We start from the raw sequence: 25,360 nt of genomic DNA on the forward strand, positions 1-25,360 counted from the left end.
TTTATAGCGGTTTATTCCCCCCCCCCCCATGTGTAGATACACCCCATGTTATATAGCTCCTAGTGACATATGTGGAACTATTTGTGTTTTTTTTTAAAGCAATTTATTGGGTTTTACAATAAAAATAAACATAATAAACAATATAACATTTATCTTAACATATTTTCACATTTTCTTTGGACTTCCTCACGTCTCCCGCTCCCACTTTCATCGTTGTAACATTTTGTCAGCAATTTATCATCTTATTTAAATTCTTATATCCCTTCTATATTTCATAATCTTATAATTCTCGGAAGGAGCTAAATTTTCACAGTCTTACTTATTTTCTTAAAAACTTCTAAATTTAGTGGTGCTCAGTTATTTTAATCTAGCATCTTATTTAGCATTCACTCAAATTACAATACTTTTGTAAATAGTTCTTAAATTTCTTCCAGTCCTCCTCAATCCTCTCTTCTCCCAGGTCACGGATTCTGCCGGTCATTTCAGCCAGTTCCATGTAGTCTATCAGTTGTATCTGCCATTCTTCCAGTGTGGGTAAATCTTGAGTTTTCCAATGTTTGGCGAGAAGTATCCTTGCTGCTGTTGTTGCATACCTAAAAAATGTCTGGTCCTTCTTTGCCACCCCTTGGCCGACAATACCCAAAAGGAAAGCCTCTGGTTTCTTAGTGAAGGTATATTTAAATACCTTTTTCAATTCATTATAAATCATTTCCCAGAACGCCTTCACTTTAGGGCAAGTCCACCAGAGGTGGAAGAACGTTCCCTCACACTCTCTACATTTCCAACACTTATTATCAGACAGGTGGTAAATTTTGGCAAGTTTGACTGGGGTCATATACCATCTATAAATCATTTTCATTACATTTTCTTTCAGAGCGTTACATGCAGTAAATTTCAATCCATTACTCCACAACCTCTCCCAGTCCTCAAACATGATATTATGCCCAATGTCCTGTGCCCACCTTATCATAGCCGATTTAACCATTTCATCTTGTGTATTCCATTTCAACAGCAAGTTATACATCCTTGAGAGTACCTTAATCTTTGGTTCTAGCAATTCTGTTTCCAATTTCGACTTCTCCACCTGGAACCCTAGTTTCTTATCATTTTTAAAAACTTCTTTAATCTGAGCGTAATGTAACCAATCTCGCACTTTGTCTTTCATTTTCTCCAAACTCTGCAATTTCCAATTGTCTCCATCCTTTTCTAGTATTTCCCAATATTTTGGCCATTTAGCCTCCATATTGGGTCTTTTTCGGGCCTTGGCTTCCAAAGGTGAAAGCCACCTTGGTGTTTTATTTTCCAGCAAGTCTTTATATTTTGTCCAGACATTAAACAATGATTTTCTGACAATATGGTTCTTAAAGGCCTTATTTGCTTTAACCTTGTCATACCATAAATATGCATGCCATCCAAAGGCATTGTTAAACCCTTCCAAATCTAACACATCAGTGTCTTCAAGAAGTAGCCAGTCTTTTAGCCAGCAAAACGCTGCGGCTTCATAATACAACTTTAAGTCTGGCAGGGCGAAGCCCCCTCTTTGTTTTGCATCGGTTAATATCTTAAACTTAATTCTGGGCTTTTTGCCCTGCCAGACAAACTTAGAAATGTCTCTCTGCCACTTCTGAAAGCACTCCGTTTTGTCCAAAACCTGAAGTGTTTGAAATAAAAACAACATCCTTGGCAATACATTCATCTTGATAGCAGCAATTCGGCCTAACAAAGAAAGTTTCAATTTTGACCAACTATCTAAGTCTCTCTTGATTTCTGTCCAGCATTTTTCATAATTGTCCTTAAATAGACTTAGATTTTTTACTGTTATGTTTACCCCTAGGTATTTTACTTTTTTAACCACATTAAGTTCCGTCTCATTCTGAAACCGTTCTGACTCTGTATCAGTCAAATTTTTCCCCAAAACCTTAGTTTTCTGTTTATTTAGTTTAAATCCAGCCACCCGACCAAAATCATTAATCAATTGTAATACTCTTTTCGTACTGGGCTCTGGCTTCTGCAAGGTCAAAACCAGGTCATCTGCGAAAGCTTTTAATTTATATTGTTTCTGACCGACCTGAATTCCTTCCACCAACCGATCCCCTCTAATCATGTTCAATAGCACTTCCAGAACCGAAATAAATAACAAAGGGGAAATAGGGCAACCTTGTCGTGTCCCTTTTTCAATTTTAAACTCTTCTGTAACCACATTATTAACTATCAGTTTAGCTTTCTGTTCTGAATATATCGCCTCAATCCCATTCTCAAAACCCCGTCCCACTCCCATCTCTTTTAAATTTCCCATCATAAATTTCCAGGAGATATTGTCAAAGGCCTTCTCCGCGTCTATAAAGATTAAAACTGCTTTTGTATTTATATCTGTTTGCAAAAGTTCCAAAATGTCAATAATGTTCCTTGTATTAGCAAACAGATGTCTACCTGGGAGAAAGCCGGCCTGGTCCTTGTGAATTACTTCATTTAAAACTTTTTTAAATCTATTTGCCAAAATGTCTGCAAATATTTTGTAATCCACATTTAAAAGAGAGATGGGACGGTAGTTCTTAAGTTGTGTCTTTTCAGCTTCCGACTTTGGTAATAATGTGATGAACGCTTCCTTCCACGACTCCGGTGCCCTCTTCCCCTCCATAATTTCATTGCTGACCTCCATCAAAGGTTGTATCAAATAGTCTTTTAATGTCTTATAGTACTTGGAGGTCAGCCCATCTGGTCCTGGGGATTTGCCAAGTTGCATGTTCTGGATGGCTTGTTCGATCTCCTGTCGTGTTATTTTAGAATTCAGGATTGTCCTATTTTCTTGTGACAATTTAGATAGTCCGTTTTTTGCCAAAAATTGTTTAATCTCAACATCGTCTTGCGGCCCTTGAGTATATAATTTTTTGAAGTATCTCTGGAAACACTTTCTGATATCCACTGGATTCTGAATGTTTTTTCCGTCAACCTCTAAGTTTGTAACAGTATTTAATCTTTGTCTTCTCTTCAACTGCCAAGCTAGCAGTTTTCCACATTTATTCGCCGACTCAAACGTTTTTTGTTTCATTAATTTAACCTTCCATTCAATTTCCTGATTTATCAATTTAGAATATTGTGTTTGATAAAGTTTAATTTCTCTCAGAGTTGGCTGTGACTTCGGGTTCACTCTTAATTTCTTCTCTAATTCTTTTATTTTATCCAAGATCTTATCTTTTTTCTCACTTTGTATTCTTTTCTTTACTGCATTCTGTTGTATCAAGAATCCCCTCATTACAGCTTTGCTTGCGTCCCAGATTATTCTTTTTTCCACCATATTATTCATGTTTATCTCAAAATAGTCCTTCAAAACTTTTTGGGCCTTCTTGGTAATTTCCTGATCTCTAAACAAATTGTCATTCATCTTCCATCTAAAGGATCCAGTTGGTAATAGTGTCATATCCATCTTTACTGCATTATGGTCGGAACAGGTCTTTGGACAGATTTCCACTTTTCTGACCTTAGGTGCCAGGCCTCTAGAAATCCATATTTGGTCGATTCTTGTCCAGGTCAGTTGGGCTTCAGAAAAGAATGTTCCCTCTCTTCCTAGTGGGTTCTTTGTCCTCCAGATGTCAATCAAATCCATATTGTCTGTCATTTCAAAAAAGATTTTAGGTAGTCTGCCGTCTTTTGTGACATTTTGACTTTGTGACTTGTCCATGTTAGTTGATACGACCCCATTCATATCTCCCATCATTATGATGTTGTTGTAATCCAGATAATCCAGCATTGTGTCCTGCAGCTTCTTGTAAAATTCCGATTTCCCTTCGTTAGGTGCATAGATTCCTAATATCAACAATTTCTGTCCTTGATGTTGTATCTCAATTGCCAAAATTCTTCCATGTTCATCTTTAAATAAGAATTTAGGTGACAGGCTCTCTTTCGCATATATCACCACGCCTCTCTTCTTAACTTTGTCCGACGATATAAATTCCTGGCCCAATCTTTTATTTATTAACACTTTTCTGTGGAGCCTTGTCACATGTGTTTCCTGTAGGCAAATAATGTCCAATTGTTCTTTTTTTAATATATGAAATATTTTCTTCCTTTTTTCCGGAATGTTACAACCATTAATATTCCAGCTCAACAGTTGCAGAGACATCCTGAATTATCTGGTTATTTTTCAAGGGGTGGTATCTTGTTCTCAGGATCTTCAGGTTCCACAGGTGCTGGTGTTGGTACTGGCGTTGCCTCAGGCCCAGAAGGTAGTTCAATTCCTTTTTGAAGGTCCTCTCCGTATGTAGACAGGAATTTATCTCTCTCTTCCAGTGTTCTTACTTTGACCTTTCTCCCTCTAAAGGTAAAAGATATTCCTTGGGGAAATTCCCACCTGAATGGAATTGCGTTGCTCCTTAGTAGTTTAGCAAGTTCAGAATAGGCGGCTCTAAGATCCAGCAGTAGTCTTGGGATATCTTTATAGATTTCAATTCTTCTATCCAAAACCTCCAGTGACTTTACGAAATGTAGGCCCAAGATCTTATCCCTTTCCTCCTTTGATCTCAATGTTATCAAACAGTCTCTGGGCCTCTCCTTCTTTATGAATCTTCCAAGTCTGAAAGCTGACACGATTTTAAAGTCCTTTTCTTCCAAATTCCAGAACTTGGAGAATTCTTTGGTCAAAAACTCAGTTAGATGTCCTTCTTCTGCCTCTTGTAATGATCTAATCCTCAAGTTATTCTCACGATTTCGCAGTTCTATCATCGAAAGATAAATCTGATGTTCCCCAACTTGTTTAGTGAGTGGTCTTACCTCTTGCTCTAAATTTTCTAATTTTTGTCTGGTGTCCTCAGCCAATTTCCGATTTTCTGCTGAGGCCTCCGTTAACTGTCCAATTGCTTGTGCATTCTGTACCACTTGTGTAGTTAGTTTATTTAGACATTCTGTATTTTTGTCAATCTTTGCTGATTGCGCATCTACTTTCTTGTCCAAAGCTTCCAATTTTTCAAAAATTTTGTCTAGAACAGAAACAGATACTCCTGAGGCCATATCTTCCAATTGTAACTGCTCTGCTTCACCCTCTCCCTCTACTTCTGAGGGCAAAGTAGGTACCGATGATCTACGTGTCTGCGAGGCTGAGGTTAGAGTTGTTAAAGTTGTTTGTTTGGCTCTCCCTCTTTTTCTTGTGCCACTCATTCCAACGTTATCTGTCAGTCAAGGTCACACTGAGTTATTCCCATGGGAATGGAAAGGTCCAGAGCAAGCAAACAACAAGGGAATCGAAAGTAAAATGTGCATGTAAAGTCACTGTTTTAATCCAATCCTCTAGAGGGAGCTTAAAATGTCTTTCAGAGTCTAATTTAATGTCCAAGAACCTTCAAATACAAATGTTTAGCAGAGTTTATAAATGGTCACTTTGTTACAGACAGTGCTTATTTATCTCCAAAAAGAGTGTTTCAAATTTAAAAGGTCTCAATACCCTCAGATTGTTGCAAGTTCCAATATACAGTATCCAAATCTGCAGTACTGACAGCTCCCTTAGTGCTCAGGCAGCTCCTGACTCTGGGTTTCACCTTCTAATTTATAATCCAATAAAAGGAGGAAAGTCAAGTGCAAGTAATAATCCCAAATCTTTAGCTTAAAGTCTTTACTTTAAGATGCAAGTTCAATAGATGCTTAGATCTGTAAAGCTTAGAATCTCTTTCTTTCAGCCTCCACTCCTCCAGCTGATTGCTTTTTTCAAGTTCAATGGCTGCGGAAGACGGACTTCCTGTTTCCACGTCTCTCCGCTTTCAGCCAAGTTCAAGCCAATTTAGATTTTCCTTTAAAGTCTCTAATTTCAAGTGACTCAGTCTTTTACTCACAAGTTAGTTGCTTTTCGTCCGAATCCGTAATTTAGCAGGAAAAGGGATCAGCGCTCACCGGCAGCAGCAGCGCGGCTTCGCTCCACAGGCTGTGAAGCAGCTCTCAGCGCCGCAACCCCCCTCCACGCTCCGGAGCCCCTTACGGGGTTCCTTTAGCGCTTGGAGGGTCGCTCAAGGCGCCCACCGAGCCTCAAGACCCCAGGCTCTTGCTGCCTGGGGTTTTCCAAAATGGGTCTCCGCTTCGCCGTAGCGGACGACCCGTTGCCTGCGGAGCCTCCTCTCCCATTCAGAAGAGGACCGCCATTGCCGTTCGCGCCGCCCCCGGAAGTCCCCCATATGTGGAACTATTTGTTTTCTTGGAAATTGTCATTTCAGTATTTGATTTAAAAAAACACTAGTTTTCCTGAACTCTGATAATATTACTGTTCTCCCAGTTTTTAGTAACTATTCAATATTATTGCTATCTTTGTTGCTGTTAGAGGATAATCATTTCTGAATGTTCAAGCAGCGCTGTGGATCTTAAATAGGAAAAGTGGATCATATGACATAATGTAGGTGGTTACTTCCGTTTTATGTTCCATTATTAATTTCCAAAAAGATTACTATTCCCCCTAAAATATGCCGTTGGGTTCCGATGTCTCCATAAATTATGGATTATCTCTGCATAAATTTTGCTTGGTGTCTATCATGTCCAATGCCATCTAAATAGTATTATGCACTGTTCCCTTGAAATGCATACCTAGTGTGGCTTGGGAGACATTCTTCCAAATCCAACTCAAATTGTCCTATGGAATTATTCTCCCAAGACCCCCCCCCCCCCAGTTTTGCTGATTAGTGGGAGTTCAATAAACAGTACTATTTCGCCTTTAAATACTTATTTTCAGTGGTTCCCCTGCTGAATCACATCTCAGCTCTTTTATTCGTTTTAAGACATCTTCCTCGTCTTTCTGTATGTCATCTCCACTTTCTCCTAATAGGAAGCTGCCAGTTCAGACCACGTTGCTCAGTATTGTTTGCATGGAGACTGGCAGCAGTCTTCCACAGTTTCAGGTAGGAACCTTTTCCTGACATACCTGAAGATTCCCAAGAATTGGACCTGCATGCAGAACATGTTCCCTACCACTGAGCTATGACGCTTCCTGAAACTCACATTCCTCCTCTTCAATTTTCAGGTCTTTTTAAACCTCATATCTTGTGCACTCCTTCTGATCATTCATAGTATCATGGAATTGCAAAGTTGGAAGAGACCATGAGGGTCATCTTGTCTATCTGCCTGCAATGCAGGAATCTCTTACCCAATGTGGGGCTCCAATCCATGGCCCAACTTGTTTCTCTGCCACCTTTTTAAAAGACATTACTGAAGACATACATTTTACCCATGATTTTCAGTCACTATCCTTCTTGTTTATCATGACTGACATCTGACACAACTCCCCTCTTCCTTTCTGTAGTGATAAACTGCAGTGATAAACGATGAAGAAGATGGGATTGCGCCAACAGAAAATGAGAACTGTATTGAATAGCATTTGCAGGCGACATTGCAGAGGAAATGGATATTAGCTAAAATTCTTCGCAAAAGAGATGGAGGTATGTTGACATTCAGTGTGTTTGTACATGTAGCTAGCATATTCCTTGAAAGGTGGGCTCAGCTAATCAACCCCAGCTGCAAAATAAATATCAAATACCTTTCACAGACTTTATTATAAGTGTGTCCTATTAGAGTGTGGGAACAATATTTGTGGCGGGGGAGGAGGGCACACAAAACCTCTAAGCCACCAACGGTTTCACTGTGGTTCCCCAGGAAAATAAAGCTGTCAATAAGTGAAAGAACAATAAAAGCATGACAAATGGATTATTAACAGCTCCACTTTAACATGTGTAAGTGATTAAAAGGCTCAGTATTATACAGATCTGAGCTCTTCTTTCTAAAAGTACAAATGCAATTGACGTTAAGCATGGCGATTTTGAGATTACTCTTATGCGAGCATCCATGTCCACTTTGACATTCCACTATTTTTTGCAATTCAGATAATAACTTCCTTACGTATTTATTGAATACAGCCTTGGAAGAAGTGAGCCTGGAGCATAATGGAGTCCCCACAGTGCACCCGCAGTCTCAGAGCTGGGATCTACGATTTGTTCCTCACAAAGATTTGTAATGTGTAGGTGGTACTCAAAGTCACATCTTCCTCTTCATCTCTCTCCTCCCTTGCCCATACTCTGCTCCGAGCTCTGTAGCAAGAGAGGAAAGTCAACTTACAATGTGATGGTGCTATGCCAGGCTTCCTCAACCTCGGTCCTCCAGAAGTTTTTGGCCTACACGTCCCATGATCCCTAGATAGCAGGACCAGTGGTCAGGGATGATGGGAATTGTAGTCTCAAAACATCTGGAGGGCCGAGGTTGAGGAAGCCTGTGCTATGCCAAATGATGTGTGTGCTTAGATACTTTGTTATAAAATGGTATCCCAGAGAACTCTGAAAGGTCCTCTGGCCCATGGCTCAAGGAGGAGTTTCGTAACTGCTTCCTGCAAAGGCAGCTTGCCCATTGTTAACCAGTCTCAGGGAGAGTTAGGTGTGGTAAAAGGCACAATGTCAATTCACACAGGACTTGTTGTTGTTGTTTAGTCGTTTAGTCGTGTCTGACTCTTCATGACCCCATGGACCAGAGCACGCCAGGTACTTCTGTCTTCCACTGCCTCCCGTAGTTTGGTCAAACTCATGCTGGTAGCTTCGAGAACATTATCCAACCATCTTGTCCTCTGTCGTCCTCTTCTCCTTATGCCCTCCATCTTTCCCAACATCAGGGTCTTTTCCAGGGAGTCTTCTCTTCTCATGAGGTGGCCAAAGTACTGGAGCCTCAGCTTCACGATCTGTCCTTCCAGTGAGCACTCAGGGCTGATTTCCTTAAGAATGGATAGGTTTGTTCTTCTTGCAGTCCATGGAACTCTCAAGAGTCTCCTCCAGCACCATAATTCAAAAGCATCAATTCTTCAGCAATCAGCCTTCTTTATGGTCCAGCTCTCACTTCCATACATCACTACTGGGAAAACCTCACACAGGACTAGCCAGCGCCATATTGTAAAATAAGAGCACATCCTAAGTTGTGCCCTAGTATCGTTAGCAACTGTGTACTTAATTAGGTAAAATTTCATCAGCGCAGAGAGCAAGACAAATAACGTAGGGTTGTGTGTGGTTTTGTCAGAAGCTGAACTGCAGCAGTACGGAAACAGAGCTGCCTGTGACAAAGGCAGGTCAGAATAGAAAGGGATGCCTTCCTACAAGGGTGGATTACTGAAGGAGGAAGGACCAAAGAGAGGAAGATCATGCGGGAGGATTATAAACATAGCTAGTGTGTTTGTAGGAGGGAGGGGAGATGGATAGGCTGTCCTCAATTCTACCCTACAATAAGAGCAGAGGTCAAAAGTAGCTCTAAGCCTTGTCCTCTGGCACAAGAGGAGTTAGAACACACGAAAGATTTGTGATTTTGTGGAGCTCACCACAATGTTGTTCAGATATAAATGCCACACAGAGAGACATATATATGTATGACTTCTTACGGTTGTCATTGCTGCCCCTGTGAAAATAAATGATTGTGTTTCCCTTCTAAAACTGTGCCTTGTGAAGGGGAAGGAGGTTAGTTCTCCTCCCATGTCTGCATCTTCTTTACAGCATTAAATAGTGCATTAAACTTGTTCATCAGTTACCAGTTACTATACTACATCTTAATTCATGTGTAGCTTGCTTTTTGCTTTTCTATTTAAGTGGGCTACTGTGTCTTGTTGAAGGGCGGAGCTCCAACTCATTAAAAAATTTTCTCATTTTCCTCATATTCAAATTTCTGCCTGCTATATTACAACAAAATAACAACAAACAAACCTATGGTCACGGAAAGCATACTCAATAAACACATGAGACGTAACCGGCTGTGTTCTTAGATAAATAAGGTATACTATTCATAGTATCAAACTGTAAATTTCAACTGAAGTAACTCATAAAATTCAACAAATGAACAACGATGGTTTGGACTTTATGAACAGATAGGTGGAATAGACAGCATTACATGGATGGACCGTATGCATGAACTGACTATAGAATGATCAGATCCACTGGGTCTTCTGCTTTGTTCGTTTGTTGAATTTTATGAGTTACTTCTGTTGAAATTTACAATTTGATACTAAGAATAGTATACTTTATTTATGCTATATTACAACTGCAGCTTTGGCCACGAGGTGGCATGCTTGCCTTTCTGTTGCCTTCATAGGCTGTTTCCTCGTTGGGTTTTATTCTCACAGTGTAGTGTAGTGTAGTTTTTTTGTTTTTGTTTTTTTAAAGTGTTCATTTCCCATAACAGCTTGAGGAAGCAGATACCACAGCTTGTGACCTTCCTGCTTCTGATTGTCACTCTAGCTCTCTCATGAATTCCAAAAATCTGTATTAGGGCAATAACTTTATTAGGCCAACCAAAATGTCACAACAAAGGCAGTGAGTAATGTTGCAAGTTGCCCGGAACATTTCATCAGGGTAAGTGACAAATAAAATGGAGAGTCATAGAGGTCTGCATCTGGTATGAAATAGACTACTGGGAATGGCTAACTCCTCATTCTATCAAAAAAGGGCACTGGGTTTGATTTAGACCAGGCATAGGCAAACTCGGCCCTCCAGATGTTTTGGGACTACAACTCCCATCATCCCTAGCTAACAGGACCCAGTGGTCAGGGATGATGGGAGTTGTAGTCTCAAAACAGCTGGAGGGCCAAGTTTGCCTATGCCTGATTTAGACTAAGTTGGTTGAACTTGCATCCCATTGAAATAAATGTGAAAAGTTTGCCATGACTTAATACCCATTGATTATAATGGGAAGTATATGCAACCTGTTTAGGTTTAGTGTGATAAAGGTGGAGCGGACTTATGGAGGCAAGAGCGGGAAAGTTGACTGATAGTTATTCTCTAAATATTTGGTGTCAGGGGAAAAGGGGGACCCAGGAGAGACCCAGGTGGCTACTTGTTGCCCATGGGTTGCCCAGATGTGCATTACAACAAAGTAAGTCAGTAGTATTCCCCTTCCCAATACTGCATACTCTTACCCCGCCCCCCCCCCCGCAAATACTACTACAACTCTGAGCAGTACTCTCAGAGGGAACTCTGGGAAGTGTAGCTCTCTGAAGAGAACAGGGATCTCCTCACAACTCTCAGCCCCTTAACAAACTACAATTCCCAGGATTCTTTGGGAGGAGCTATGGCTGCTTAAAGTGCTATGATACTGCTCTAAATATATAGTGCAGATGATGCCTAGATTGTCTCCAGTGCTTTGGGCCCTGCTCCTGATGTGTGCAGATGGTATTAGAGGTTCAGTCACTAGATGGTGGAGTAGGACTGAGAAAACAATTAATTAATTATTGTTTATCTCATTACCGATTATGTGGAAGGCCAATAATCAGACCCAAGATTTAATGATAACCTGATGAAACTTCTACTTTTGTTCCCTCAGACACCTCCTCCTATCTTAGAAAGGAGGTTAATAATCTAAATACTCAAAAGATACATTAATTTATATTTCCATGTGATTGCATGTAAGTGTTTAAACATGGAAATCTTCTGGTAAAGGCGGTAAGAGGGGAAAACAGGAAAGCCCGTTTTTTAAGAAAATTTGTGATACAGCAGCACCTAGTGGTTCGTTTGGCAAATTATACTATAACGATGATTCTAATCTTGCTCACAAATGCTCATTTCTCTTCATGACTCAGGCCTAAATGAGTGGTAACCAGCAAGAAATGGAAACATTTGTATACGGTAATTTGTGTTTACTCTTCACTTGGGCTTTCAAGCCGTTCTGCTGCACTTGGTCTCAGAACACATGGTGACAGATGTAAAAGAAAAGTGGGATGTTTTCTGTAGTATTCAGCAGTGCACAGAGCGTATAGCCCTTTGGGTCTTCCTTTTCCCTCTCAACCCTGTGACATTGGTTAGAGACTTAAATCCCTAAACTAACCAATGCAAATCCCTTGTGCTCACCAATGTACATGCATAGAGGTCCTCTACATACAGGTAAGGTAAAGGACCGCTGGAAGGTTAATTCCAGTCAAAGGCGATTATGCGGTGCGGTGCTTATCTCGCTTCAGGCTGAGGGAGCCAGCGTTTGTCCACAGACAGCTTTCCGGGTCATGTGGCCAGCATGACTAAACCGTTTCTGGCACAACGGAACACTGTGATGGAAACCATAGCACACGGAAATGCCATTTACCTTCCTGCCACACCAGTACCTATTTATCTACTTGCACTTTGACGTGCTTTCGAACTGCTAGGTTGGCAGGAGCTGGGACCAAGCAACGGGAGCTCACCCCGTCGTGGGGATTCGAACCGCCGACCTTCTGATCGGCAAGCCCAAGAGGCTCAGTGGTTTAGACCACAGTGCCATCCGCATCCTCTACATGCAGTGGGATCTCAGCTGTTAGGAGGCCCCTTTGCATGAAGGCGTTCCATCTACGCACAAATACTGTGTAGTGTTCATAGGTGTCCCCAGGAACTTTCCCACGGCTGGTAGTGGGCCAAAGATAAAACACCAAAGGAGGGACGCAGGCTAGTTTGTCTCATTCGCAAAAATGCCTGTACATTTTGCCTTTTATCTTAGGTTCTACAAATAGGAACAGGACAGGGCTGTTCTGCTTGCAGAATGGTAGTTCTGGTTTCAGGCCATTTTGTTCAAAATTATTAGATACAGAAGTGGCCTAAAATTTACCTTTTTTCTCAGGTACATCGAAGAATTAAGGAGGGAACACTTTCGTCCCAATAACAGCAGTAAAAACTGTTACGAGAAAGGACGCTTAAGTATGCACAAAGCTTACTTTCCCCACCCCCCCTTCCTGCGGGGAAAGTTATTTTAACAACAAACCAGGTATTTTTTTCCAGGTTTATGGTGCAATCAATCTAGGTTTGTCAGCATAGTTTTGTTGGTCTTATCACTTCATAAATCATTCCACCACTTCATAAATCTAGTCCTGTTATGAGCATAATAGCGTACCTTGACAGTAATCCCTGAAAGGAATCACACCTTTAGAAAAAAACACACCATGAAAATAAATTGTCCTACTTCTTGTTTTTAAAGCAGTACATGAATTGTGTTTATGTATGTATATGGGAGAGAGGGAGGGAGGAAAGAGCAGGTCAAAGCTATTTTACTATCAGTTTTTAAACATTTTCCGTAATATTTGGCTCACTTATAGCAAACTGCTAAAGAAACCTCTACTATCACAAAGGAACATTTCAATTGCTATGATATTAACTATATCATAAGCTATATTGATATGACAGCAGTTTAATTTCTTACATGGCTTAAAGCACAGCTTGATATATTAAACATTACATGCTCTGAACGAAGGTATTTTTTTTAATCCGCTCCACGAGCTGGCACTATTTAGGTTTCTAAATATTTCTCAGGTTCCCTCAGTTTTAATGTCACGAGGAAATGATCCCACCAGGTAAAACTGCCTTCAAGATGCTTTTGGTATTACACATGCAAAGTATTAACAGTGAGTGTCATTTACCTTTTTAAGAGCTGGAGCTGCTAATTGAAAAAATTCCCTTTTGCACCAGATTCCAAGGGGTGGTTGTTGGGTTTGGTCAAAAGGGTCCCTGCCCATCTCTGCCTGTACCACTTCATTTGCATGGAATTGGGTGGGTAGGTTGACAAACAGAACAATCCTTTGCATGTTTCTCTTGGAAGCAATATTTTTGCCAGCTTTACCTGATTCGCAAACGACGACCATTCCTGAACAGCCTTGCCAGTACCATCCATGCACAAGTGACCAAATGATTGGATGACTGCCTTTGACTGCATCCAATGGCCTTTCCCCTTCAATTTACTGCTGAAATTGTGGCAGATGCGCTGATGGTGCATAAATGGCATTTTGCGCACCTGAACACTGCTTTATTTACCCCAAACCTTTGCTGGCAATAAATACCAATGTTCTTCATCTATTTGCCTCAGATTTACTATTTTTTCTGATTATACTGAAGGTGTTAAGCTTATTGCAATTTTCACATTGCGCTTTTTAAATGAAAAGTGCTATTAAAATATTTTAAATAAATGAAGTTAAGTTTCATTGGGCAACATCCAGTGTTGCACAGACTTTCTATTGACCGCTTTTAATGAAAGGGCCAGCCCGGTGCTGCTTTTAATGTAATGATTTATATGTATTTAACAGTTCTTATATATGTATATAATTTAAATTCTTTTAATGTTTTAAACAATCCCCCCCCCCCCTATTTTTTAGCGATTTGTCTTGAGTCCCCTCAGGGAAAATGGTGGAATATAAATCAATATATCACCATCACCACCACACAATGAGACTTCCTTCTTCTGCTTCTGCAGCCACCCCTTTCTGCTCTGGAAAGTCCAACAATTTCCCAAAACTGGTGTTGGGGGTATGCGGGGAGCTGCAGGAGGAGGGTGAAATCTGTCTACTACTGGTCAGACATTGTTGGATTTCAGCAACTTGGGTTCAGTGAAACCCATCCCTTGGAAAATTGCATAGGATTTCAACTTTACACTGCATTCCTGTACATGTCTACTCACAGGTAACAGAAACCAGCAGGGTGTACTTTCACGTAAGAGCATACAGAATTGCAGCCTAGATGTATTTACAAGTGTCTTAATAGCTCCTTTTTATAACAAATAAACAACTCAATGAACACCTAAAATAAAATAAAAAGTTTAATGTAAAAACAGTAAACTTACATTTCATGGCATATACAGCAATATACAGTATTAATTTACAACTCAGATGTACAAATATTTTAAAATAATGTTCAGTTTAAGTCCAAGGAACTGATAGCCAAGAAAGTATGCTGGGATTCACAATCACGGTTGCTTTACAAAACAAAACATTGCACTGGGGTATCATTTGCGAGCTTCAAGTGTCAGAATAGTTGCCAGAGGAGGGGGGGAACCCAGTTGTTAGGGATGACAAATTATGGAGCTAGTCAATTTTGAGAACGGGCACTGCATACGCAATACGCTGATTTTCAACGGGTAGAAAATGGAAAGGTTAAAATTGATGGTTTTTCTTTTTAAAAAATTAAAGGTATTTTACATCTGATTAGCATTTTGGCACACTTGCTATACAATGTTCACTTTGATGCAGGATTAGTAGCTCAGTAACTACTGTATAAAAGTACTTTTTAATTTATACACAGTACAGTGGTACCTCGGTTTAAGAACAGTCCTGTTTACGAAAAATTCGGTTTACCAACTCCGCAAAACCAGAAGTAGTGTCCTGGTTTGCGAACTCTACCTTGGTCTAACAATGGAATCCGAATGGTGGAAGAGCAGCGGTGGTGGGAGGCCTCATTAGGGAAAGCACGCCTCGGTTTAAGAACGCTTTCGGTTTAAGAACGGACTTCTGGAGCTGATTAAGTTCATAAACCGAGGTACAACTGTATACAATTAAATTCATTGTATGAAATGATTTACTACAGGCTCATAACAAGGTCGTTTGCCTAGGACAGACATGTTCAACCGGTCGACCGCGATCGACAGGTAGATCTTTGGGGTGTTCCAGGTCAATTGCGGAATTAAAATCAGTGATCGCCTGTGTGCTCCTGATAGATCGCTCCGCCCCCTGCACTATGTTTCATTGCGGCCGCTGTCGCGAAAGCTTGTACAGTGGTACCTCAGGTTAAGTACTTAATTTGTTCCAGAGGTCCGTTCTTAATCTGAAACTGTTTTTAACCTGAAGACCACTTTAGCTAATGGGGCCTCCTGCTGCTGCCGCGCCACCAGAGCCCGATTTCTGTTCTCATCCTGCATCAAAGTTCTTAACCTGAAGCACTATTTCTGGGTTAGCGGAGTCTGTAACCTGAAGCGTATGTAACCCGAGGTACCACTGTATTCACTGCGTCGTTGGCTGAGTGTTTTATGGAGGGCTGATGGCATACTACTGTGTGAGCCTTTTTATATAATTCTCCCCCCAAAATAGCCGGACAACTCAGGGCACCCCCCCCCAAAAAAGCTCAACAATTCTTGGCAATGGTAATGGGTAGATCACAGTCTCTAGAGAGCTGGACATGCCTGGCCTAGGGCAGCAACCATTTCTACAGCTGTGTCTCTCTCTCTCACACACACCTGAAGGTTGGGGAACCTTCAGAGCAGATTTGGGGGTAACACAGAGGGCTGCAAGATAAAAGGAAGGAAGGTGAAGTCCTGCTCCACTCACACAGTATTGGGATATAATTCACAGCGGACAACAATTTAAGTTAAAAGAATCGTTTAAGAGAAAGAACCCCCCCCCCAAAAAAAAACCACACAAAAAAACCACTGTACAACTTGTGAAAGAAAAGGGCATAAAAGCTCAAATCTTTCAACCTCACATTGTTAAGAATGATGGCATCCCACATACATTTACAGGAGAAACCATTATTTATTGACTTTTCTTATTTTCTCTTCTTGATTTCCTTTTTAGCTGCGCCGTCTTCAGTTCTGTCATTACATTCACTGTTTTATAAACCCAAGCAATCTGAAAAGCAAAACAAATAATTATGTAGGCTAGTGAAGTAGCGGTCCTTTTGTATACAACAGGCAACTATTCTTCAAGGGCTGGTCCTTCTGTAGACAAAATGGCACCACTCAGGTACAAGAGGGAGGTATGACTTGTGGGAGCCAGAGCGACCTACTGGTCATATCAGGAACATACTCCAAAGTTCAGGGCTGACTGTGGATTCTTACAGCACCATCCATAAGCAACTGAGATGTTTGGGGAACCCCAGAAGGTTCCAGTTGTTGTTGTTTAAAAAAAAACTTAAGAAAAAAAACCCTTAAGTGGAAGTGAGTGTTATGTACTGAAGTTCTCACCCTGGGCCAGCAGGGGGATACTGTAGATAGTTCAGGTCCACATATGCAAATAAGGGATCGAAAGTGACGTTCAGTGATTGGATAGTTACAGAAAATGTTTAATGTTGTGTTGTAGTGGAGCTCTATATAAGCAGGCTGGCTGAACCCTTCAGTTCTGTTCTGTTCTAGCCTGTGAATAAACAAGAGCTGTTTGAAGAATCGCTGTGTCGTCTGATATGCTCACCCACAACTTAGCAGTGAGGACCCACAAAACAGCCCTGTGAGGACTGAGCATGCTCCATGGGCATGGAATGCTTCGACTGAGGTGGGGCTGAGGAGGGAAAGAGATAATAATCTGTCCTGAAAAAGCTGGCTCCCTGGACCCAAGTATTCCACACAGCAGCATTCTGTTGCAGGCCCCACTTGTACATCTGAGCGCACACATTTGTAAGGCAAAAGAAAGAAAGAAAAAGAAGCAGCTCTTACCACAATAACGATAGCATTCAGCAGCAACGGTGCTGAGAAAACTATGGAAATGAACATTCCTCTTGAATCAAAGTACTGGTGCTTCGAGAACAATCTGCAAAGGAAAATAAAACAGATGTTAGTAAAAACCGACACAATTCTACACACGTGATTACTTCATACGGATGATCTAGTATAGTCGCTGCAAATACAAATTAACGGTTACCAAGAAACAAAAGCATGGCACTTTTGCTTTCCCATTGGCTCGCTGAGGACACAATGGTGGCAAGAAATTCTGCTCCTCTGCCTTTCACCAGCACTTGGTAGGCAGCAAACGTTCAGCTAGCCTCAGGCCAGTTTTCCACCATCTACACTTAAGTCGTCTCCCAGCCTGCTTCGCTGCCCACAACTTCGCAATAAGCAAAGGTGAAATGAGAGTTACTGCAGTGTTGAAGAGAACCTTCAGGAGCCATTTTATCAACAAACCTCCTCCCCTCCCCTTTTAAGACATTCACCTTGACCACTCAGTGTTTCTCAAACTTGGGTATCCAGCTATTTTTTGGACTACAACTCCCATCATCCCTAGCTAGCAAGACCAGTGGTCAGGGATGATGGGAATTGTAGTCCAAAAACAGCTGGAGACCCAACTGCTTCTAGAGCTTCATTTTAGATACCCAAGGTGTGAAATCTTTATTTCCAAAGTAAATAAAGGACACCAGATTCTTGCCACTCGCATGTTGCTGCCCCAGAGTTTGACTTGACTCAGCCATGATAGTTAATGTATATCTGGAAGCATATTTGCGACACGCCTGCTGTTCAGTGTTGGCATTTTATATCAGGAGGTGCAGTTATGTAAACCACTGCAATGAACATAATAATTGGAGGTGTCTAGTTTACCTTTTTTTCTACTGCTTCTGCCTATGCCACAAAACTTGCTTTAAAAAAAGGGGGGGCTGTATGTGTAAGCTGTTAACGTTTTGTAACATCATCTAGATGACTTCTGTTTGGCGTAAGAAAATGTATAGGGTGCTAAATGTAAAGGCATAAGCACTCAGATGTCCCACTGATTTGAATGGCAGTGAGCTAGGCATGACTCAGACTCTCCCACTGTCATTAATGGGATTCTTAGCCAGCAATCCTATGCATATATTCTTGGAAGAGGGCTGCTAAGAATTTAACCGGGGGGGGGGGGGGGCTTTGCCAATCTAGTGCCCTCCAACTACAGCTCCCACCTGCCTCAGTTGACTGGGCCTGGTCGGAGATGTAGTCCAACACATTTGGAGGGCAAATTCAAAATATCTCAACAGTTGTAGTAGTAAAGGTAAAGGGACCCCTGAACAATAGGTCCAGTCGTGACCAACTCTGGGGTTGCGGCGCTCACCTCGCTTTATTGGCCAAGGGAGCAGGCGTCCAGCTTCTGGGTCATGTGGCCAGCATGACTAAGCCGCTTCTGGCGAACCAGAGCAGCGCACTGAAACGCCGTTTACCTTCCCGCCGGAGCGGTACCTATTTATCTACTTGCACTTTGGCGCGCTTTCGAACTGCTAGGTGGGCAGGAGCAGGGACCGAGCAACGGGAGCTCACCCCATCGCGGGGATTCGAACCGCTGACCTTCTGATCAGCAAGTCCTAGGCTCTGTGGTTTAACCCACAGCGCCACCCACGTCGCTTAGTAGTAGTAGTAGTAGTAGTAGTAAGTAGTAATAATAATAATTTTATCATTTATATCCTGCCCATCTGGCTAGGTTTCCCCAGCCACTCTGGGTGGCTTACAGCATATATAAAACATAGAAAAACATCAGACATAAAAAACTTCCTGATTAACCTGTGGGAAATGGAAGATGACAACAATTTCGGCATGATAAAAGGTATTTAAAGTAAACATAGGTGCAAAAAGTTCATGTAATTACCTCCAGTTTGCAGCCGCAATTTCATTGATATATTCTGCACAGAATACCAGGGTCACTACAACCAAGAAGACAAATTAGAATTCTGAAGCTTTAAAGAATCTAAGTGTGGGAATGCATGTGATATATGAAACCACGAAGAGAACATCTTTCCTAAATGTAATCTGCAAGACTGAAGAGCCTATAGGCTTCCATGCACAAGTTTCCATAGTCAATTCCAAATTTAACTAGCGTGCCCAGGTAAGGGATGGATGAGGAACCTGTGGCACTCCAGGTATTGCTAGACTTCAAGTCCCATCACACCTGACCATGGGACGGCTAGGGTAAACTTCAATATCTAAATTTTCTGTTTATATAGGCATTTATATCTATTGCCACAGCAAAAAGTGAGCGCTTACAACCATAAACTTTCAATTATAATAAAATGAAGATTCAACAAAAATACAGGGATGCCAAGCTATGAATGTAAACTTTAAAATTCTAGAATCTTACACTAAAGCGGGGTAATTTTCTCAGCATGCTAACAGTAAAGGGTACGAGAAGAAAGGACCTAATGCTAATGAAAAATATGCCTTTAGAAAGTTTCTCTAATACTTTGTGCACGTTGGAATAGATACCCCAATATGACATATCCCAATTTGAAAGTGATCAACACTAACGTACATTGTGCAGAAATGCATACTATACAGTTTAGTAAGGTTACAGAGATAGGCAGAGAATGAAAATGACTGCATTAATTCCTTTAAAACATACCCAGATGCTAACTTCAGAGCAACAATATCATAAAAAATACTTCATTCAATACTCACTGATCGAAAGGAAGTGTCCTATTTGCAGGCGGTAGTGCTGGAATGAGAGGTAAGTGAGGAAGACGTAAGCTATGTGGAAAAATACAAGACCTAGGATCCATGGTTCAGTCCAGTCTGTGTCCTATGAGCAAATCAGAAAAAAAATCTATTAGAATTCTGTCATCAAATGCACACAACAGATCAATCACCCTTTCAGGGGGATGGAAAACCTACACTGCCCCTCATAAACTGATGAACTTCAGCAAAGGTGCAACAATCTCTTCTGAGAATATATTTAATAAGAAACCGTGTATGCCTGTAAATGAGAAGGGGACTCAAACCGATCTGCAAGAAATGTTACAGTGGTACCTCTGTTTGCGAAGAGGCCCATTCGCAACATGAAAAGCCCGCAACCTGAAGCGCCGTATCTGTGCAGCGCGATTTGGTGCTTGTGCGCATGCGCGAAGTGCGATTTAACGGTTCTTCACATGCGTGAGCAGTGAAACCCGGAAGTAACCCTTAACGGTACTTCCGGGTCGCCATGGGACGCAACGTGAAAAAACGTAACATGAGGTATGACTGTATTTGGTTAGGAGCAGCAGCTCAAATGACAGCTATTGTTGGACTACAGTTCCCATCATCCTTAGCTAGCAGGGCCTGTGGCCAGGCATGATGGGAGCTGCAGTCGAACAACAGCTGGGGGACTCAAGTTTGAGAAACACTGAACATTATTTCTTTTAGTAAATAACCAAGAGAAACAACCACTACTGGTTTTGTAGCTGCAACTCCTATTCTAAACATAAGCATGCTTTCGGAAAAGTTACATGGATCATTTTTCTCTAACGGAGGCTATGTTGGAGCTGCGGGGGGCGCGCAATATATCCCCAAGCACGCCAGCAGGTTGGAAGGCGGAGAAATATCTTGCTACAAAGACGGACGCGCCTTTTCCATTGCAAGCAGTTTGTTCCGCCAGAAAACAAACGCGGCAAGAGAAAGAGAAAGCAAAGGAGAAGAGACCCCGGCCTGCTTTTCCTGCTCTGAGCAATAGTTAAAACTGCGCGCGATGCCTCTCCCTTTTTCCACAGGGTGCAATAACGCCATGCTACCACCCCGACCAAAATGGGGAGGGGGAAAAGAAAAAGAAAAGACGCACACAGAGGGCGCGGGCGTCTCTGGCACGGCTAGAGGAATTACCGTCAGGATCCTGGAGACTCCAACGTGCCTCGGAAGCTCCATGGTCCGGGAGAGGGGCAGGAAGGAAGGAAGGGCGGAAAACAGCCGCCCGCCTCTCCGCTTGCAGTCAGTCGACGCGGCACCCTTCCGGATTCAGCGCCAATTCCGCCATGCGCGATGCGTAACGGTGCGTAAATGTTGGGAGAATGGAGACGCCTTCTCTTCCCTTCTCCCTCTGGCGTGCAGCAAACGCTTCCGTGGTGCGCGCTGCGCAGCAATTAGAACTGCGTCCAATTAGAATCCGGAAGGATGTGCATTAAAGTTCCATTTGGAACAAGTTTGCGGGGGAGGAGAGAAACTCCCTCTGTCCTCACGAGAATTCGCTTGGAGGCGTGGACAGTAGGAAAGATTTGTTTCCTTTTTTCCCCTTCCCCTTCAATGGGCGGGATCTTCGCAGCTGTCTCGCGATGCTCTTTTTTTGGGGGGGCGGGGAATTTGGAAGCCGTATATAAGGCTGCGAGGGGCTGAAATATTAGCGTCATAGCATTACTAGAAGATTTCGTGGGTCATGTAGTCCAAACCTCCTGCAGGAATTTCAGCTAGATCATACATGACACACACGCGTGTGGGTTGGGGACTTAGTGAGATGGAAGGAGCCGCGCTGGTCCGGTCGCTGCAGTGTTTGAAAGTTTTTTTCTTTCTTGGTCAGACCCCCCCCCCCTTTTAGCGGTATATTTTGTGGGGTGTTTTATGTAGGTTTTTAAAATCTAGAGTTGAAATAATAAAGTTAAGCAAATTCACAACAGTTGGATTTTAAACGAAGGACACTTAGCACTGCAGCTTTAACAACAACAAAAATAATATTTATACCCCTCCCATCTGGCTGGGCTTCCCCAACCACTCTGTGCGGCTCCCAACAGAAAACGAAAAACAGAATAAAACTTCAAACATTCAAAACTTCCCAAAACAAGTTTATTGTTGCTTTGTGATTACTTATGGTGTTTGGTATAGTGATCAGGCTACTTAAAATCTCCTTTAGGTAAAGGTAAAGGGACCCCTGACCATTAGGTCCAGTCGTGGCCGACTCCGGGGTTGTGGCGCTCATCTTGCTTTATTGGCCGAGGGAGCCGGTGTACAGCTTCCAGAGTGGTACCTATTTATCTACTTGCACTTTGACGTGCTTTCAAACTCCTAGGTTGGCAGGAGCAGGGACCGAGCAACGGGAGCTCACCCTGTCGCGGGGATTCGAATCGCCGACCTTCTGATCAGCAAGTCCTAGGCTCTGTGGTTTAATCCACAGTGCCACCCGCGTCCCTTAAAATCTCTTTTAAGTCCCTCTAAATGTTAACTGAGAATTGAACACCTTCCTGGAAAAATGTAAGGCTTGCGTAGCAAAGAAGAACTTTGATCATGTTGCGATCACTGGAGGGCTTAAAAGTGGACAGACTATTGTTATTTTGCTAGATGGCATTAATGGGGTCAAGAAAGCTTCATGTATACAGGAGGCCATTCTAGGAGGGAAAGGACAATTGTAGATGTTATTTTTGGTCTGATTAACATGATTTTTGATAGCCCTTCCCTCTTTCTAGGAAGTTTAGAACTCAAAATAATGGAGAACACAATGGAGAAAAGGAAGGCTATAGGCATGTACCATTAAATATTTTGGTTACAATTTCATTAACCTTTGAGATGGAAGATTAAGAATTTAAAAGAAAAGGCAATCATTTGAAATCTTAAAGTTCAGATAAGTGCTTTCGTGTTGCCGTATGGCTTAGACATCTGAGTGCTGTCTTATCATTGCTTTTTTGAGGCACAGCGGAGGTGCTTAAATAAAGAAAAGTTGAAAGGAAATGTTAAGGAAAATAATGCACTTTGTTAGTTGTGAATACATAATTACTGTACCCCATCTTTTAGAAATTATATTGGACACCTCCACTGGTTTTAATTCCCTACAGCGCTGATGTGTGCCCAGGGAGACATCTTGCAAAATTTGTACAAATGTAATCTGTTCCAGGAGTCTGTTCGACTCCTAAAACTGTTCGAAAACCAAGGTGTGGCTTCTGATTGGCTGCAGGAGTTTCCTGCACTCAATCAGAAGCCATGGAAGCTGTGTTGGACGTTCGGCTTCCGAAAAATGTTCGCAAACCGGAACACTCAATTCCGTGTTTGCGGCATTCGGGAGCTGATTTGTTCAGGAGCCAAGCCATTCGACTACCAAGGTACCACTGTATTTGTTTGCCTTTAACTCCCTGTAGTTGTCATATCAATTCATCTTTTTGGGCATAACAGTGAAAAACAATTACAATATCTCTGTCCTGAGACCTATTTCCCAGTGGGCTTGCTTTAGGTCAGTTTTAGAGAGTTCAAAATCAGGAAGAAGGGAAGGGATCCAATTAATAATGAACACTTTCAAATCCTTATCTTCTACTCCCTCTTCCATGCCCCTCACTCTCAGGTTAACTCTTTGTGATATGTGGTCCTGGTATTCTAGTTTAAGATGAAGAGATGATTATGGTGGTTTTATTTAGTGAATTTGTTAGTTGCTTTATCTTTCCCATGGCAACCCGAAACAACTTACACAAACAGACAGAAATATACATACATAGTTAACTATATAAGATGCATAGTTTCCTGAGCATATCCAAGTTTTAAAATTTGTTCTTCGTGTTTAACTTCCACGTTCATAGCTGAGTTAGCAGTTTTAGCTGCTTCATCTACTGTGGAGGTTGATGCTGCAATCTTTCCTTCCAAACTTTTCTTATCAAACACTCTGTAAGCTGTGTTATAGGTTGCTGAAAATGTTTCACAAACTGCTTAGCAGTCAGAGAGGCTCACTTCCCTTATCAAATCTTCTGGATGATTTCAAAGGAAACATAGCCATTTTAGAACGACAAGCCTGCTCTTTCTCGTAGGCATCCGATTACCGTTCTGACCTTGAAATACCGGTAGTTCCTTAGCAACTTGGTACAGGTCTAGGAAGCATTCTCCTCAACTTCTGAAACTTTGTGTTTCACTGTTTTACATCGAAATTCAGCCATTTTATTTTCCATCAGCGTCCTAGCTGTGGGATTACATCGCCAACTGGCATTCCAGCCAGCCACTAAATTTGTGAAGTGGTCGGATGATAGTGCCAGGGAATATTGAAGGACCATAGACATGGGTAGGCACAGAAGGAATAAATAAAAGTCTGTGTGAACTAGGTTTTGAATACAGATGGAAGCAGCTCACACCAACTTTTTTCCCCCCCCCTGCAGCGGGAGAAATTAAAAGTAGAGGGAGGACAACTGGATTTAAATTGAATTATGCATCCACATTAAAGTATAAAGACAGAAAATGGAAGGAATGGGGATTCAAATTAACTGTTGTGTCCATTTATATTGTATAAAGGGGAGGGGAAATAATTCAATAAAATGTTAATAAGGAAAAACTGACATCTCCTGTAATATAATTGCACCTGTCCCAGGTGGTGAAAGGAAATGAAGAGCACCCTGGAATTTTATAAGCATCTCCTTCTGCTGTCTGAGGAAGATACAGCTATTATTCTGATTTGACATGTGTCAAAATATTCCCCTCGTTGCTTTCACGCCAGTTAATACACCTCGGATGACAAGCAACCTCCAGCCCACAGTGCAGAAGTGAAAAACTGCAAGTGAGCATCATGTCGACTTTTTAATGGTTTAAAGGTGAAACCAATGTGCTCTTGTTAACTAAAAAAAAGAAGAAGAATTAATGGGCATGTTGTGGACTTTTGCTGTATAATTTATATCTTGCATTTCTAGATTTGGCATTTGGCTTTACAAGTAGTTTCCTCCCACATTGGACTTCAACAGCAATGAAAGAGCTCAAGTCTGGTGCTATTTGCATGACCACTTAATTTTTATATTACATCTATATTCCACCCTTCTACCCAGGAGCTCTAGTTGGTGTACATGGTTTTTTCGCCCATTTTTATTTTCAGAATAACCTTCTGAGGAAGATTAGGCTGAGAGTTGGTGACCCAGTCAGCTATGTTTTCCAAGTGTCTATAAATGTGAAGCTGGGTCACCTCAGTCTTAGTCTAACCAGTATTTCACACTAGTTTTCTCAGTGGCATTTAAAATCCTACTGCTCATTAAGTTTAAAGAGATGAGAGACTTCCGGTTAGCGCCAGCAGCAAATGGCCGATCCCCTTTGATCTCGGAGGGGATAGCTCAGCGAAAATCGGGTCCTGTGCGCTGCGGCGAAGCGGGGACCCTTAGAAATCGCAGGTGCGGAAGCCTGCGAACGTGGAGGCTCGGCAGGCACCTTGGAGCGCCCCCCCAACCCGCGAGGAAGCCTTTTTTTGAGGCTTCGGAATGGAGCGGGGGAGAAGCGCGGTGCTGCGAGCGGATCGCTGCTTTCACTG

At 41.9% G+C, this 25,360-nt stretch overlaps 1 protein-coding gene and 1 long non-coding RNA gene across 3 annotated transcripts in view; one reads left to right on the plus strand and one right to left on the minus strand.

Annotated features, from left to right (window-relative positions):
• Positions 1 to 25,360, plus strand: part of LOC308473745 — a 396,145-nt gene that overhangs the window by 293,211 nt on the left and 77,574 nt on the right. The window lies entirely within an intron of this gene.
• On the minus strand, positions 14,517 to 21,398 carry TMEM18 (transmembrane protein 18). 2 transcript variants are annotated; one of them, XM_080999425.1, is made up of 6 exons: positions 20,998 to 21,398; positions 19,825 to 19,945; positions 19,019 to 19,073; positions 17,131 to 17,224; positions 16,214 to 16,330; positions 14,517 to 15,987 (listed from the first exon to the last, which is right to left on the minus strand). In XM_080999425.1, the coding sequence occupies exons 1-5, from the start codon at positions 21,037 to 21,039 to the stop codon at positions 16,235 to 16,237; spliced, it is 408 nt and encodes a 135-aa protein (XP_080855551.1). In that variant the 5' UTR covers positions 21,040 to 21,398; the 3' UTR covers positions 14,517 to 15,987; positions 16,214 to 16,234. The 2 variants fall into 2 exon arrangements, with proteins under 2 accessions (XP_080855551.1, XP_080855550.1); XM_080999424.1 differs by having other exon boundaries at positions 14,517 to 16,330; positions 20,998 to 21,397.

Source organism: Podarcis pityusensis (assembly GCF_964106645.2).
Source record: "Podarcis pityusensis genome assembly, chromosome: 3".
Lineage (NCBI taxonomy): Eukaryota > Metazoa > Chordata > Lepidosauria > Squamata > Lacertidae > Podarcis > Podarcis pityusensis.

What these genes read in the sequence shown, in the direction of transcription:
- TMEM18 (XM_080999425.1), bottom strand. Translation starts at nt 21,039, where the DNA reads ATGGAGCTTCCGAGGCACGTTGGAGTCTCCAGGATCCTGACG. An exon ending in AGGACACTTCCTTTCGATCA is followed by an intron (nt 19,074 to 19,824) that starts GTGAGTATTGAA and finishes TCTTGGTTGTAG; the next exon opens with TGACCCTGGTATTCTGTGCA. An exon ending in TGAATGCTATCGTTATTGTG is followed by an intron (nt 16,331 to 17,130) that starts GTAAGAGCTGCT and finishes TTTGCTTTTCAG; the next exon opens with ATTGCTTGGGTTTATAAAAC.